This window comes from Lolium perenne, chromosome 4 (genome assembly GCF_019359855.2).
Source record: "Lolium perenne isolate Kyuss_39 chromosome 4, Kyuss_2.0, whole genome shotgun sequence".
Classification (NCBI taxonomy): Eukaryota; Viridiplantae; Streptophyta; class Magnoliopsida; order Poales; family Poaceae; genus Lolium; species Lolium perenne.
This window is the reverse complement of record NC_067247.2, coordinates 309,712,738-309,729,932: the sequence shown is the minus strand read 5'-3', so window position 1 is coordinate 309,729,932 and position 17,195 is coordinate 309,712,738. Positions and strand designations below refer to the sequence as shown.

Below are 17,195 nucleotides of genomic sequence, written 5' to 3'. Positions count from 1 at the left end.
GTTTAAGTAGAAAGACAAGTGCATGTGCATTACCATCATGAAAGGACGGGAAAAGCAATACAGCACGATTCCCTCAAAAGAATTATTCCTTGAAACAGGCAGCCGATAAGAATAATTTCTTAGCAAGACTAGATCTCAATCATACCTCTACACTGCCGGCTGACAAATCCATTCTTCCATGTTCCATCCATCTGGGGTGTCTCGTTCATCTAGGCGCATTGTGGTATGTATCTCTCACATTATATTCAGACCTTCAATTTCCTTTTAAATGCCAAACTTTCCATATATTTGTACAAATATCTTATGCGTCTATTTTTCTGGCGTTTTTTTTGGGCCTTTTAGAACTTTATATAGCAATTGTATTTTCCAAATTAAAACTCCAACTAGTGACACGGATCATTCTTTATGTTTCAGCAGCGACATCAAAGTAGCATAACCAGCCAGATAAGATCAAATCAGGTCCTGAAGCAACAATTTTCTTGAGGAGCCCCTATCAGATTAATAGTTTCATATATAAGCTGAGGCTGCAATTGTAACCAGCCGTGTTCAAATGTGACGCTGGTACCTCTATCACCTCGATCCTGTCTATTCATCTTGGTTATATGCAAATGGAGAGGATAGATGATCGCAGAAGAACTAGGACAGTTTTGCACCATGTAGATGCTGTTTTTATGGTGAGTTCTCCATATCTCACTTGTTGTAATGTTTGAAGTTTGCAATAAGCTCAGGATATGCAAAATATGAAATAATGTTTAACTTAGGGAAATGTGAATGTTATTTGCAGATAAGAAACCTAGATTATTAGTGCCACATTTAAATTATTTTAGCCTTCACTCATGTACTTCTTAGGCCAGTAAAATAAGATTATGTGTACATTAGCATTATATTCTACTTATAAATCTAGTTAATTGTTTGTTTCAAATAAATTCAGTTGTTTTAGTTTTGGGTTAGCAATGCAGATTATTTGTGCTACACTGAGGGGATTGAATTTCAGCTGTACCTTTTAGGGTTTAATGATGTATTTCAGGGATTGAATTAGAGCAATATAATGGAGGTCGCAAAGCTGTTGGTGGACCTTCGGAATGAATGGGCAGTGCAAAGTCTGGTCCTTTTTAGCTTCGCACTGCAAGTATTTCTGCTCATGTTCGCTTGGATCCGTCGGCACAGCGTGTCTACTTTCGCAAGGTTGCTCCTGTGGCTGGCTTACCAGCTGGCCGACTCTACAGCACTCTTCACTCTTGGACACCTTTCAATTAGCAGCAAGCTGCCGGAGCACCAGCTGGTGGCGTTCTGGGCCCCGTTCCTGCTGGTGCATCTCGGCGGGCAGGACACCATCAGCGCCTACTCCTTCGAGGACAACCGGCTGTGGTTGCGGCACCTTGAGACTCTTGTCTTGCAGGTGTTGGCAGCTGCCTATGTCCTCTACAAGTATATGCCCAGCAGCGAGACGTTGGTCATAGCTGCCGCCGTCTTGATTTTTGTTGTCGGTATTCTCAAGTATGGGGAGAGGATCTGGGCGCTGAGATGCGCCAGCTTTGACAACATGTGGAGCTCTTTTGACCAGTCGGATGCCAGCGCTCGTGAAAGCCAAAGTGACATCCTTCTCCGCCAAGTACTGGAAAGAAGGTTCTTCATGAGAGAGGACGCGGAGGTGATTTTGATGGGAGCTCACGGCATGTTCGATGTATGCAAGGGACTATTCATCGGCATCCGGACAGAGCGTTCCAAGTATATGAGCGACGTCTTGCGGTCCTTCCAAATGTATGGCCGCCTGGACAAGTTGATGGAGATGGAGCTATCCCTCATGTATGACATCGTCTACACAAAGGCCAGCGTGATCCACACATGGTATGGATGGCGCATCCGTATCATTTCACTGATTGCCACGGTTGCTGCCTGCTGTCTGTTTCAGCTCAGCAACAAGCATGGCCACGACAAAAAAGACGTGGCCATCACCTACGTCTTGTTGGTTGGGGCCTTGATCCTGGAGGTGATATCCATGGCGAGGGCGCTCATGTCCACCTGGACACGTGTCCTGTTGAACCAAAAGAACTGGCCCCGGCTCTACTACGAGCTTCAGTCTGTCCGGCACCTTCTTAGGGCTACAAGGCATAGGAGGTGGTCAGGTTATCTAGGGCAGTTCAACTTATTCCAATCTGTCGCCCATGACGCAGTGAAGCCGATGACTGGCATGTCGACGGCAAGGTTTCTGGGTCTGGAGCTCTTGGTGGAGCAATGGTGGGACGAACTGCACCACTCTCAGTCCACCGAGCTTTCAGAGTCTATCAAGGAGATGGTCCTGAGAGAGATACTTGAGATGGGAAATCGTCGTGAGGACATTGGCTCAAAGCCGGGTCTGCAGACACTAGAACGTTTGTTGCTGGACGAGTGTGTCAGCTGGAGCATCCGAGACATGGAGTTTGAGGACAGCATCATGGCATGGCATATCGCTAGCGAGATCTGCATGTTCAATGACCACAGCAACAAGGCAAGTCTGCTAGAGGCGATCAGGGTGCTCTCCAACTACATGATGTTTCTCCTTGTGCTACGACCCTACATGCTGCCCGGACCTGTCCGGCGCAGCCGCTACGTCCATCTCCGTGACGAGCTGCATGAGGTGATGCAGATTGCGACAGGAGACTCGGCCGAAGAGCGACGTAGGTGGGCACTTCGGAAGGGGTTATCTGCTCATATGAATTCCTTAGATCCTCCTGCACATTACGACACCGGAGTAAGACTTGGCGATGTGCTCTGCCGCCGACACGACAGGCTGGACGTGATCTTCAAAGTGTGGGTAGAGATGTTGTGCTATGTGGCCAACCACTGCAGTAGAGAGTCCCACGCCAGGCAGCTCAGCTGTGGTGGTGAACTCGTTACCATAGTGTGGCTTATGGCAAGGCATGCCAACTTGTCTTAAGATTCTTGTAAAGTCATAAGCCACCATAGTGTGGCTTGTGGGCTTAGCTAGCACAATTTTACAATATGATTATTTATTCGCAAGATAAGCAAGATGATTGATTTAACTTTATGCTATAAAATAAAAAAAATAAAGTTCTCCACATGTATTCTTAAATATTGTAAAACGGTTGTATAGGAATGTGAATACCATACAATACATAGAGGACGAATTTGGTCGATGACATCCAGCGTCACACGCAGAAGCAACACATCATCGCCGACGAGCCTGGGCTGTAGCCATCAAGACCCGGTGAGATTGGCGTGGGGTTGCTGGATTGGTCCTTTGTGGGATTTTCGCATCCCCAATGACCTAACCTAGTGAGATGTTGTGGATGCCATGGATGTGATTTGAGATTCTGGATCCCGATTTGGTGGCAAGTGTGTGCTTATCATGTGATCTGTCTTTTTCTGTATTGTAACTTCTTTCCACTAATTAGCGTGCATGTGTAGCACACGTATAGATTAATTAATACAAATCGATAACAAGTAGACCATAAACTTCTCAATTTGTCACCATTTATCATTGTATGCCCCCTCTCTTATCTCGGTCTCTGCTCTCTATTCTAGATTATGCTTTTGTGTCTACACTAATCTTATTCTTCTCTTCGTTGTATCGATCAAATTCATCTCGTCTGTAATTCAAAACTTATCACTGCATCAATTTCACTAAAACTGAAAAAGGCACCATTCAAAGTCCAGACGATTGTGCAGTCTATAATTTTCAGAATTCTTGAATATTACCACGTGATAAGTGTGGTATGCAACCAAAAAAGAATTCTTGAATATTAAGTTGTTAACAATACCACCCATTACAAATATCATGGTATATTTTGTCATTTTAATTTATAACATGTTTAATCCCTAGTTAATATATGAAAATATTGTAGCCATTTCACATAGTAAGTATGACCCTTCGCGTTGCACGTCTGAACTAATACAATATACAATTGTGATGACCTATAAACCATATCACTAATAGGTTTGCTGTGCCCTACAATTCAAAATGTACTTGAAATAAGTCCAAAACCGCATCTTTTTTGGTCCATTTATTTTGCAATGTGCTTAAGAAAATTAGGATTTTAAATCACAGTATGACTAATACATGTTTCCCATTTTATAAATGATAAGTTCACGCGCTATTCCTCAATGTAAAAAAGACCAAGATTTGTAATGTAGATGTTACCTTGGATTTGGCCCAGAAAGGCTGTTACTTGATAGGTCCAGCAAATTCATGCTACTAAAGTTCTCGAGTCCATCAGGGATTGGCCCTTAAGATCCATGCTGTGATGTTTTCATTAGGACGTCAGCCCAGCACACCAATAAAATCTCACTTACAAAGCATAATAAAATGAGAAGAGAAGTAAAATATTTTAAACAATGATTCTGCATATCAACATGCAAATGACTTATAAACTATGGAAATTTTATTTACATGTTTCAATTTATTATGTGTATCGAAATATACTTACAAAAAAAAAAACTTTAGAGGCAAGACATGTTGTCTGCCTTCTTGGTGTTCTCACACAACAGAATACAGGGCATCTTCTACTGGATCATGCACAAAGCATTTGCAATTATAAGTCAGTATCCTGGGATGTTCATTGAACCCTTTACCTGTTTTAATTCTGTAATGTACCTCCTAGGAGGCATGTAACAAATTCTATCTTTTTAATGAAATGAAACGCAAAGGTATCAGTATGAGCATAGTTGCATTGAGGCCAAACTAAACATCTAGAGAAGAGAATTCTGTTGCGCAAATTTCAGTCCAGAACTCTGTAAATTTCCCCCCTTGCCTGCTGCCTGGGGTAAGATGACATGCATATACAAATATTTGGATGGATGGATGAATGAAGCTTGTAAATAAATAAATAAAATAGACCAAGGCAATTGCATAGCATACCATGGTACATAAATTATGCACCTCATCGTCTCATGGTTCCTTGGTATTGTTTCTACCTTGTGCTTCATTAGATACCTACTCTAGTAGTAAGAGCAGGTCAATGAGTACGTAAATGGCATACATATATAGCAGTGAGTGTGGATAGTGGTAGTGAAGGAAGTTCAGTACCTTACCTTGGATATAACATAATTGGGATCAGGCCCCAATCAAACAGCTCAGGTGGGACCGTTGACACTGTTTCCACCTCCCTGAACATCGAGTGTGAGGCTCCATAGTCGATACCGTCGGGGACGAACTTGGGGCAACAACATATTATAGAAATAATGTGGCATAGCTAGAAGAGGAAAGGAGAAATTTCATTCCATGATTTCTTTAATAGGATATGAGAACATTTTTCCTCAAGGGTGCAGTAAAATAACTCATGTAACAAGAACCGTTCGTTTATCAGCACATTAGGAAGAGAAGAAAAATGGCTGGCCCGGCATAACCGATCAGCTCATCACAACACAAAAGAATAAAACAAATTAGATGGCTACATTAGATAATAATGCAATTCGGCCTCAGGCCCTTCGATTCAAACATTAGATGATATGCACACTGGCTAAAGATTAAAGAATGTAACAAGTCATGAACCACTGAATCAGAAAATAGTAAATTTGTATCGTATCCATATGTTTACAGATTACAAAGAATAGCCACACTGTCACCAAGATCATTGCTTAATTTGTACAAGGCATCGAAATTGGAGGAGCTACAGAAAAAACCACAAATTCCAAACACTAATCTCTCGGCATATTCAGAGCCGGGCTGATGACGAAATTGCTTTTCTAAACCTCTTGCATGAGCTCCTAAGGATTCGCCAAAGCAGACCTAAAACGAAAACATCTCAACATGGAGAGAAGAACATATACATGAACAGATGAACAAATGAACATATCCATGATAATAAAGACGGACATACATGGTGTAGGAAAAAAAAAACCTGCGTCGCCCCCGCGCGGCGACCAGGGGAACCCTAGATCGCGCCCCCGCCCGGCTCCCCTCCTCCCTCCCCTCTCCTCCCTCGCCGATGCCTGAGGGCGCGGCCGGGAAAAGCCCGGTTGGCGTCGGCGGCGGCGAGGCCCTCTCATCCTCTGGCTCGGATGGAGGGGCGCGGGCAGTCTTCTCCGGGACAGGGCGTGACGTTTTGTCGGGGGCCACGGCGCGCCGGCGCGGGCATGGCCTGCTGCGGCGATGCGACGGACGACGGTGGTGGCGGCGCGTCTCCGGGCGGCGCGGGCAGGTGGCTGTTGGAACTAATCTTGTTAGTTAGTAGTTTATGATGTTAGAGCTAGATGTATGCATGTAAACATGGCAGAGAGGCATCGGCAAGAGAGCATAGCACGCAGCGATAGAGGGAGTGCAGTGCAGCGGCTAGACTGCCAGCCATTAGTTGAGTACTTGCATACACGTGTTGTTAGGATTAGTCAAGTGTTAGTTAGTGGATGCTACATGCATGGATCAAGATGGGCAGAGTTGTGTGGCCGTTAGCGATAGGATCAGCTAGCTGTTAGTGTTGATCGTGTGGGTAGTTAGTGGAGTAAAAATAGGATTAGGCCGTTCTGCCTGGCTGTGTATGCGTGCGTTGTGGGCTATATAAGCCATGTAATCAGCTGAGTTCATCGATGAGTAGAGAAGAAATACAGAAAAGGCACAGGAGGTGCATGGTGCCAAAGTGTGTGTGTTTCTTCTACCTTCCGTTCGTGTGTTGTATCTTGGGAAAAACTACAGTGGCGGCAAGGGCGGTGGTGGCTGCTCGGCCGACTTCTGCGAGGAAGGTGGCTCGACGGCGGCTACGTGGGGGGCCGGCGGCGGATCGCTGCGGGCTGGTCCTCTGTGGAGCATCTGAGCAATGGCGGTGGTGCCTCAGCGCCATCTTGCTTGCCTCAGCACTACGCTCGGCGAGGTGGGGATGCGCGGCTGCCGGTGAAAACCGTGCTCCGACTTCGGTCTTGGCGGGCGATGGTGGCGCTACACGTCGTAACCTTCTTGAAGGCATCGTTGTCGCAGCCTGCATCTACACTCTCGCGCTGCTCCGGGGGAAACCCTAGATCTGGGTCTCCCGGATCGGACGATGGCGGCGCGCCCTGCGTCGTTCTACCTCCTGGGGCATTGTTTTTGGAGCAGCTGCTGGACGTTGGCGGATGTCGGTGGAGTGGTATTCATCTACCACATTGTTGGCGCTGAGACTCGGTGGCATGGTGCTGCGGGGTATCGACGACAGATGCGGGATGATGTATGCGTGCAGGATGGTGGAGCCGTCTGGCGTCATGGTGGCATCGATGGCATGTCTTGCAAGGTTAATGCGATGATCTCTCTTGAAGATGGAGTCGAGGAAGACGGCGGTAGCAACTTCTGTGGCGTGTGCGTTGGCGTGCGTGGAGAGTTTGCTTGACTGGATGTGCTTCTCACCTGCTATTGGGCGGTTTGGGAAGGCATTTAGTTTTTGGATGATGTCAGTTGGTGTATTGTCACCCCCTTCACCCCACTGTAGGTCTAGTGAGGTGGCTTCGAGGTTGATTTTTTGTATTGCTTCTTGTAAGGTTTGCGAATAATCTAAAAAAAGGCGTGTGCATCCTTTGGATGCAGAAGCTGGGGCGATTTTTCCCCCTTTTCGAAAAAAAAGATGTGAGCGGGTGATACGTCCCAAACGTATCTATAATTTCTTATGTTCCATGCTACTTTTATGATGATACTCACATGTTTTATACACATTATATGTCGTTATTATGCATTTTCCGGCACTAACCTATTGACGAGATGCCGAACAGCCAGTTGCTGTTTTCTGCTGTTTTTGGTTTCAGAAATCCTAGTAAGGAAATATTCTCGGAATTGGACGAAATCAACGCCCAGGGTCCTATTTTTGCACGAAGCTTCCAGAAGACCGAGGGAGATACGAAGTGGGGCCACGAGGTGGCCACACAACAGGGCGGCGCGGCCCAGCCCCTGGCCGCGCGGCCCTATTATGAGGGTCCCTCGTGACGCCCCCTGACCTACCCTTCCGCCTACTTAAAGCCTTCGTCGCGAAACCCCCAGTACCGAGAGCCACGATACGGAAAACCTTCCAGAGACGCAGCCGCCGCCAATCCCATCTCGGGGGATTCAGGAGATCGCCTCCGGCACCCTGCCGGAGAGGGCAATCATCTCCCGGAGGACTCTTCATCGCCATGATCGCCTCCGGATTGATGTGTGAGTAGTTCACCCCTGGACCATGGGTCCATAGCAGTAGCTAGATGGTCGTCTTCTCCTAATTGTGCTATCATGCTCGATCTTGTGAGCTGCCTATCATGATCAAGATCGTTTCTTTGTAATGCTACATGTTGTGTTTGTTGGGATCCGATGGATATTGAATACTATGTCAAGTTGATTATCAATTTATCATATATGTTGTTTATGTTCTTGCATGCTCTCCGTTGCTAGTAGAGGCTCTGGCCAAGTTGATACTTGTGACTCCAAGAGGGAGTATTTATGCTCGATAGTGGGTTCATGCCTCCATTAAATGCAGGACGTGTGACAGAAAGTTCTAAGGTTGTGGATGTGTTGTTGCCACTAGAGATAAAACATCGATGCTTTGTTTAAGGATATTTGTGTTGATTACATTACGCACCATACTTAATGCAATTGTCTGTTGCTTGCAACTTAATACCGGAAGGGGTTCGGATGATAACCTGAAAGTGGACTTTTTAGGCATAGATGCATGCTGGATGGCGGTCTATGTACTTTGTCGTAATGCCCTGATTAAATCTCATAGTACTCATCATGATATATGTATGTGCATTGTTATGCCTTCTTTATTTGTCAATTGCCCAACTGTAATTTGTTCACCCAACATGCTATTTATCTTATGGGAGAGACACCGCTAGTGAACTGTGGACCCCGGTCTATTCTTTACATCTGAAATACAATCTACTGCAATACTTGTTCTTTACTGTTCTTCGCAAACAATCATCTTCCACGCAATACGGTTAATCCTTTGTTCACAGCAAGCCGGTGAGATTGACAACCTCACTGTTACGTTGGGGCAAAGTACTTTGGTTGTGTTGTGCAGGTTCCACGTTGGCGCCGGAATCCCTGGTGTTGCGCCGCACTACATTCCGCCACCATCAACCTTCAACGTGCTTCTTGACTCCTACTGGTTCGATTAAACCTTGGTTTCTTACTGAGGGAAACTTGCTACTGTGCGCATCACACCTTCCTCTTGGGGTTCCCAGCGGACGTGTCAACTACACGCATCAAGCAAATTTCTGGCGCCGTTGCCGGGGAGATCAAGACACACTGCAAGGGGAGTCTCCACTTCCAATCTCTTTACTTTTTTTTTGTCTTGCTTTATTTTATTTACTACTTTGTTTGCTGCACTTAAACAAAACACAAAAAAATTAGTTGCTAGCTTTACTTTATTTATTGTCTTGCTCTCCATATTAAAAACACACAAAAAATTAGTTACTTGCATTTACTTTATTTACCTTTTGTTTATTTCATCATGTTTCCTCCTAAGTACACTCTAAAAGACATACCGGTAGGCCGAGGGTCTATAATTGGAAGAGATAATATAGAAGATTTTTTCACTCATGTTAGTACAGCTGAAAATTTTGAAGATAGACACTTGGTAGAACTTGCTCCTACTTATGAAATTGTTGTTGCTTCTTTAGTTCGCATGTTGGAAACTAAATTTGTTAATCTCAATCCTATAATCCAACACATGTTTCTCACACTCGGTGATATGGAGGAAGGGGAAAAGAAAGATTTTGTTTTAGAAACCCTTCTTAAAGAATTTGGTGGTGTAGCAAGAGAGCCTAGAAAGGTCTTTATTAAATACAATATGCTTGGCTCTTATACCAATTTTGTTAGTATCCTTGAAAAGATGGATATGGAGAGAGTAAGGTACACTAATGATATTAATGATGGTGGGGAGATTAAGACAACAATACCTTGTAAGCTCCTAGGAATGAGCGATGCTCTAGAAACTAATTATGGTTGGCTTGTCCCTGAAAATTTGTTTGACGAGGATAGCAAACCTAAGAATAATGAAAAGGGAGCCTCTGAAACTCACATAGATAAGATAAAATGCATAGTTGAGAAAACTCCAAACTCCTCTGTCGATGCTTCATCTCTTGATAATACTTGATTCACACTTTCTGCGCCTAGCTGAAAGGCGTTAAAAAAAGCGCTTATGGGAGACAACCCATGTTTTTACTACAGTACTTTGTTTTATATTTGAGTCTTGGAAGTTGTTACTACTGTAGCAACCTCTCCTTATCTTTATTTTATTACATTGTTGTGCCAAGTAAAGTCTTTGATAGTAAAGTCAATACTAGATTTGGATTACTGCGCAGAAACAGATTTCTTGCTGTCACGAATTTGAGCAGTAGTCTCTGTAGAAAAATTAAAAAAATCTGCCAATTTACGTGCGTGATCCTCAGATATGTACGCAACTTTCATTCAATTTGGGCATTTTCATCTGAACAAGTCTAGTGCCCCTGTAAAATTCGTCTTTACGGACTGTTCTGTTTTGACAGATTCTGCCTTTTATTTCGCATTGCCTGTTTTACTATGTTCGATGGATTTCTTTGTTCCATTAACTTTCAATAGCTTTGTGCAATGTCCAGAAGTGTTAAGAATGATTATGTCACCTCTGAATATGTGAATTTTCAAATATGCACTAACCCTCTAATGAGTTTGTTTCGAGTTTGGTGTGGAGGAAGTTTTCAAGGGTCAAGAGAGGAGGATGATACAATATGATCAAGAAGAGTGAAAAGTCTAAGCTTGGGGATGCCCCCGTGGTTCATCCCTGCATATTTCAAGAAGACTCAAGCATCTAAGCTTGGGGATGCCCAAGGCATCCCCTTCTTCATCGACAACATTATCAGGTTCCTCTAATGAAACTATATTTTTATTCAGTCACATCTTATATGCTTTGCTTGGAGCGTCTGTTTGCTTTAATTTTTGTTTTGTTTGAATAAAGTCGGATCCTAGCATTCTTTATATTGGAGATATTACGCTCCGCTGTTTCGTATGAACACATATGTTCTTAGCTTTATTCTTAATGTTCATAGCGAAGGTTGAACTACCTCATTCATTGATATATGGCTGGAAACGGGAAATGCTGCATGTGGTAAATGGTATAATGTCTTGAATAATGTGATACTTGGCAATTATTGTGCTCATATAGATCATGTTTAAGCTCTTGCATCATGTACTTTGCACCTATTAATGAATAACTACATAGAGCTTGTTAAAATTTGGTTTGCATGATTGTTCTCTCTAAGTCTAGATATTTTCTGGTTGAGGTGTTTGAACAACAAGGAGATGATGTAAAGTCTTATAATGCTTACAATATGTTTATATGTGAGTCTTGCTGCACCATTTCATACTTGAGTTTGCTTCAAACAACCTTGCTAGCCTAGCCATGTATTGAGAGGGATTCTTCTCGTGCATCCAAATCCTTGAGCCAAAATCCATGACATTTGTGTCCACCATACCTACCTACCACATGGTATTTCTCGGCCATTCCAAAGTACATTACTTGAGTGCCACCTTTAAAATTCCATTCTTTACCTTTAAAATATATAGCTCATGGGACAAAATAGCTTAAAAACTATCGTGGTGAAGAATATGTACTTATGTGTCTTATTTCTTAGTAAGTTGCTTGTTGTGCGGTAACCATGTTTTCTGGTGACGCCATCAACTTTTTACAATTGTTGAATATCATGTGAGTTGCTATGCATGTTCGTCTTGTCTGAAGTAAGGGCGGTTTTCACAATCAAATGGTTTGAGTATGCATACTGTTAGAGAAGAACATTGGGCCGCTAACTAAAGCCATGATTCATGGTGGAAGTTTCAGTTTGGACATAAAACCTCAATCTCTTATGAGAATATTAACTGTTGTTGAATGCTTAAGCATTAAAAGAGGAGTCCATTATCTGTTGTCTATGTTGTCCCGGTATGGGTGTCTAAGTTGAGAATGATCAAAAGCGAGAAATCCAATGCGAACCTTCTCCTTAGACCCTTGTACAGGCGGCATAGAGGTACCCCTTTGTGACACTTGGTTGAAACATATGTTATGCAATGATAATCCGTGTTAACCCAAGCTAATTAGGACAAGGTGCGGGCACTATTAGTATACTATGCATGAGGCTTGCAACTTATAAGATATCTTATACATAACTCATATGATTTATTACTACCGTTGACAAAATTGTTTCTTGTTTTCAAAATAAAAGCTCTAGCACAAAATAGTAATCAATGCTTCCCTCTGCGAAGGGCCTTTCTTCTACTTTATTGTTGAGTCAGTTTACCTATTCTTTCTATCTTAGAAGCAAACACTTGTGTAAACTGTGTGCATTGATTCTTACATGTTTACCTATTGTACTTGTTATATTACTTTGTGTTGACAATTATCCATGAGATATACATGTTGAAGTTGAAAGCAACCGCTGAAACTTATATCTTCCTTTGTGTTGTTTCAAAAGCTTTCTACTAAGAATTTATTGCTTATGAGTTAACTGTTATGCAATTCTTATTGATGCTTGTCTTGAAAGTATTATTCATGAAAAGTCTTTGCTATATGATTCATTTGTTTACTCATTATCTTCATCATTGCTTCGAATCGCTGCATTCATCTCATGTGCTTTACAATAGTATTGATTAAGATTATGATAGCATGTCACTTCAGAAATTATCTTTGTTATCGTTTACCTAGTCGAGGGCGAGTAGGAACTAAGCTTGGGGATGCTTGATACATCCCAAACGTATCTATAATTTCTTATGTTTCATGCTACTTTTATGATGATACTCACATGTTTTATACACATTATATGTCGTTATTATGCATTTTCCGGCACTAACCTATTGACGAGATGCCGAACAGCCAGTTGCTGTTTTCTGCTGTTTTTGGTTTCAGAAATCCTAGTAAGGAAATATTCTCGGAATTGGACGAAATCAACGCCCAGGGTCCTATTTTTGCACGAAGCTTCCAGAAGACCGAGGGAGATACGAAGTGGGGCCACGAGGTGGCCACACAACAGGGCGGCGCGGCCCAGCCCCTGGCCCCGCGGCCCTATTGTGAGGGTCCCTCGTGACGTCCCCTAACCTACCCTTCCGCCTACTTAAAGCCTTCGTCGCGAAACCCCCAGTACCGAGAGCCACGATACGGAAAACCTTCCAGAGACGCAGCCGCCGCCAATCCCATCTCGGGATTCAGAGATCGCCTCGGCACCTGCCGGAGAGGGGAATCATCTCCCGGAGGACTCTTCATCGCCATGATCGCCTCCGGATTGATGTGTGAGTAGTTCACCCCTGGACCATGGGTCCATAGCAGTAGCTAGATGGTCGTCTTCTCCTAATTGTGCTATCATGCTCGATCTTGTGAGCTGCCTATCATGATCAAGATCGTTTCTTTGTAATCCTACATGTTGTGTTTGTTGGGATCCGATGGATATTGAATACTATGTCAAGTTGATTATCAATCTATCATATATGTTGTTTATGTTCTTGCATGCTCTCCGTTACTAGTAGAGGCTCTGGCCAAGTTGATACTTGTGACTCCAAGAGGGAGTATTTATGCTCGATAGTGGGTTCATGCCTCCATTAAATCTGGGACAAAGGATGTGAAAGTTCTAAGGTTGTGGATGTGTTGTTGCCACTAGGGATAAAACATCGATGCTTTGTCTAAGGATATTTGTGTTGATTACATTACGCACCATACTTAATGCAATTGTCTGTTGCTTGCAACTTAATACCGGAAGGGGTTTGGATGATAACCTGAAAGTGGACTTTTTAGGCATAGATGCATGCTGGATGGCGGTCTATGTACTTTGTCGTAATGCCCTGATTAAATCTCATAGTACTCATCATGATATATGTATGTGCATTGTTATGCCTTCTTTATTTGTCAATTGCCCAACTGTAATTTGTTCACCCAACATGCTATTTATCTTATGGGAGAGACACCGCTAATGAACTGTGGACCCCGGTCTATTCTTTACATCTGAAATACAATCTACTGCAATACTTGTTCTTTACTGTTCTTCACAAACAATCATCTTCCACACAATACGGTTAATCCTTTGTTCACAGCAAGCCGGTGAGATTGACAACCTCACTGTTACGTTGGGGCAAAGTACTTTGGTTGTGTTGTGCAGGTTCCACGTTGGCGTCGGAATCCCTGGTGTTGCGCCGCACTATATTCCGCCACCATCAACCTTCAACGTGCTTCTTGACTCCTACTGGTTCGATTAAACCTTGGTTTCTTACTGAGGGAAACTTGCTACTGTGCGCATCACACCTTCCTCTTGGGGTTCCCAACGGACGTGTCAACTACACGCATCAGCGGGGACCAAAGATTCCATCTCGCCGTCGTCCAGCGGTGTCCACTAAAGAACGCAATAAGAAATTCTGGTGCGGCGGGCGCGACGAGCGTGACAGAGCAGGGGCTAGGTTGTGGAGGAGTTGATCGGTGGTGCGGCTACTGGATGGGCGAAGAAAACGAGCAGGCGCCGGGAGGGGGGGGGGTTGTGGGTTTATATAAGCTTACCCTCCCTTGTATAATTCTAAATTTATCTTTTATTTCTAGCAATTTATCTTTTTTATTTAGTTCTTGCAATTTATCATTTTTCTACTGAATTCCTCTCAAACCTCCCTTCTTGATGATCCTCTTTCGGTCAGATCCATCAGGATCCTGACATCGGCGCATCCCTGCGCGGTGATAGAGGAGGCGTTAGAGGGAGCGGAGGCTGGCGTAGTGGCGAAGCACATAGATACACGGCGCCCCTCCGTTTGGGGCGGCGCCGGATCCAATGGCCACCTTTTCGGGACACCTCTTTTTTTTGAAACTCGCACACTTTATTAAATCATAACAGGATTACAATCAGCAATCCGGAGGCTCGGCGTCCCAAGAAAACGACTCACCCTGTAAGCAACCAAACTTAGGCTGGTGCCAATGCATAGCCTCACTCTCACCCGCCACGTAAGCTTTTTTCCTCACTCTCACCCCACTCTCATCCCACTCTCACCCCACGGTGCCAGTGCACGGGCTATAGTGCCAGCTCTCACTTCTCTGTCCTCCACATCAGCTTTTCTCTCTCCTCGACATCAGCATTTCTTTTTCAGATTACAACATTAAAAATAATGCAAGGAAATTATTTTATTGAACTAAAATTGTTACCGATTACATCATAAAAAAAATTACATAAAAATTTGAAAAGATTACATAAAAATTTGAAAAAATTACATAATCTAGGCATTAGCCCACACATGCTCAATCAAATCATGCTGGAGCTGTGTATACATCGGTGAGTCCCTCATTTCGTTGTCCATCTGAATCCTGGCTGCTAGGCTTGGTGGTGCATGGTTGTGTATTGCAGGGCCGACATTGGACTCAACTGTCTCATAGTTGTTCTCCAAATTTGTACCACGCTCATCGTCGATGATCATGTTGTGCAGAATGACACATGCACGCATGATCAACCCAAGAGTACGCTTCGAGTAGGAGCGTCCCGGAACTGCTAGAATGTTGAACCTAGCCTTCAGCACTCCAAAGGCACACTCGACATCTTTGCGCCAAGCTGATTGAGCAGCAGTGAACACTCGCTGCTTTTTACTTTGTGGAAGAGTAACACCTTTCATGAACACCGGCCAGGAGGGATAGATGCCGTCGGCAAGGTAGTAACCATAGTTGTACTCGTGTCCATTCACCGTGAAGTTCACTACAGGTGCTTCTCCCCTAAGCACATCAGTGAACAACGGCGACTGGTTGAGTACATTGATGTCGTTGTTGGACCCGGCCACTCCAAAAAAGGCATGCCAGATCCAACGGTCATACGACGCAACGGCTTCTAAGATTATGGTAGGGTGCTTGATGTCTCCCCTTGTGAATTGACCAGCATGAGCCACTGGGCAGTTCCTCCACTGCCAATGCATGCAATCGATGCTCCCTAACATGCCCAGAAAGCCACGCTCCTCGGCTTTCGCTAACAGACGCTGAGTATCCTCGGCAGTTGGTCGACGGCAAAACGTCTCCCCGTAACAGTCAATGATGCCTTCACAGAATCTATCTAGACAATCTGATGAAGTTTGTCTAGCTAACTTAAGCCACTCATCTATTGTATCTGCAGCAGCTCCATAAGCTAACAGACGCAAAGCCGCAGTACACTTTTGCAGGGGAGAAAAACCAGCACGGTTGAGAGCATCAACTCTTTGGGTGAAATACGGAGAGTATTCACCCAATCTATCCACAATGCGCAGAAAGAGGGATCGTCTCATCTGGTACCTTCGCCGAAAGTAGCTCGGAGGGTAATTGCAGTCGTCGGCGAAGTAGTCCTCGAAGAGCCGATCGTGGGCACCCAGACGATCACGCCTGATGAACTCTCGGCGGCGTCGCGGCCGTCTTGGCTCCGGCTCCTCGTTGAGCATCTCCTCCTCATACTCCGCCTGGAATGCAGCAATCATATCACCCTCCATTCCGTCGCTCGAACTACTGCTAGACGAAGACATGGCATTGAGAGGAGTGGAAATGGAGAGTGGAGGAGATGAAGTGAGGTGTGGAATGAGTGAAACCATATGGGGGTATTTATAGGGGGTTTTTGAACCAGCAACGGATACCCCAACGGCTAGCTGAGGTGGACCAATCAGATCGCGCCACCTCAGCCCCTCCCTCTCGCCCCGCCTCTCGCCCCGTGCTGCCAGCGCGCCGCCCCGCCTATCGCCCGCTTATCGCCTCCCTCTCGCCCCCAGCGCGGGTGGTAGCCGGGCGGTAGCGGGCGATAACGCCCGGCGCCAGCGCCACCGCCCTGCGCTGCCCTCTCGCCCCTCTCCCGCCTGCCTCTCGCCCCGCCTCGGGCGGTAGCGCCTCCACTACCGCCCCCAATGGCACCAGCCTTATCAGTGTTATCTTGGTGTATGGCAAAAACAATACGGAGTATTAAAAAAAGAAAAAGCTTACAAAGCTCGCTAATATCATCTAAAATTGGTCTGATCATAGAGCGATCAGTCAACCGATAGTGCCAGAGTTTTACTAGCTTCGCACTGTCCACCTCAAAGATCAGTCGAGTAAAACCCCTATCCACAGCAAAGACACACCCATCTCTCAAAGCCAAAGCCTCATTTATCAGTGGATCAATGGTGTCTTCATAGATCTTAACCTTGCTCCACACAAACCAGTTCCATCTCGCGCCACTGTCCTTGTCGCTGCATGACCTTGGTCTACTTGAAACGCACCATCAGAGTTTACCTTAACGGTGTCCGTTGGTGGTCCATGCCATGAGAAAGCAGGTCGGAGTGGTCTGGTCTGCACTTTTCGTGA

The 17,195-nt window shown here is 44.7% G+C and overlaps 2 protein-coding genes across 2 annotated transcripts; one reads left to right on the top strand and one right to left on the bottom strand.

Moving 5' to 3' along the window:
- The first annotated feature begins 422 nt into the window (after positions 1 to 422).
- On the top strand, positions 423 to 3,002 carry LOC127349024 (uncharacterized). The gene is made up of 2 exons (XM_071829276.1): positions 423 to 674; positions 1,028 to 3,002. The coding sequence occupies exon 2, from the start codon at positions 1,049 to 1,051 to the stop codon at positions 2,915 to 2,917; it is 1,869 nt and encodes a 622-aa protein (XP_071685377.1). The 5' UTR covers positions 423 to 674; positions 1,028 to 1,048; the 3' UTR covers positions 2,918 to 3,002.
- A 12,015-nt stretch (positions 3,003 to 15,017) lies between these two features.
- LOC127349023 (uncharacterized) lies at positions 15,018 to 16,329 on the bottom strand. The gene has a single exon (XM_051374845.2). The coding sequence runs from the start codon at positions 16,304 to 16,306 to the stop codon at positions 15,131 to 15,133; it is 1,176 nt and encodes a 391-aa protein (XP_051230805.2). The 5' UTR covers positions 16,307 to 16,329; the 3' UTR covers positions 15,018 to 15,130.
- Between the last annotated feature and the right edge of the window lie 866 nt (positions 16,330 to 17,195).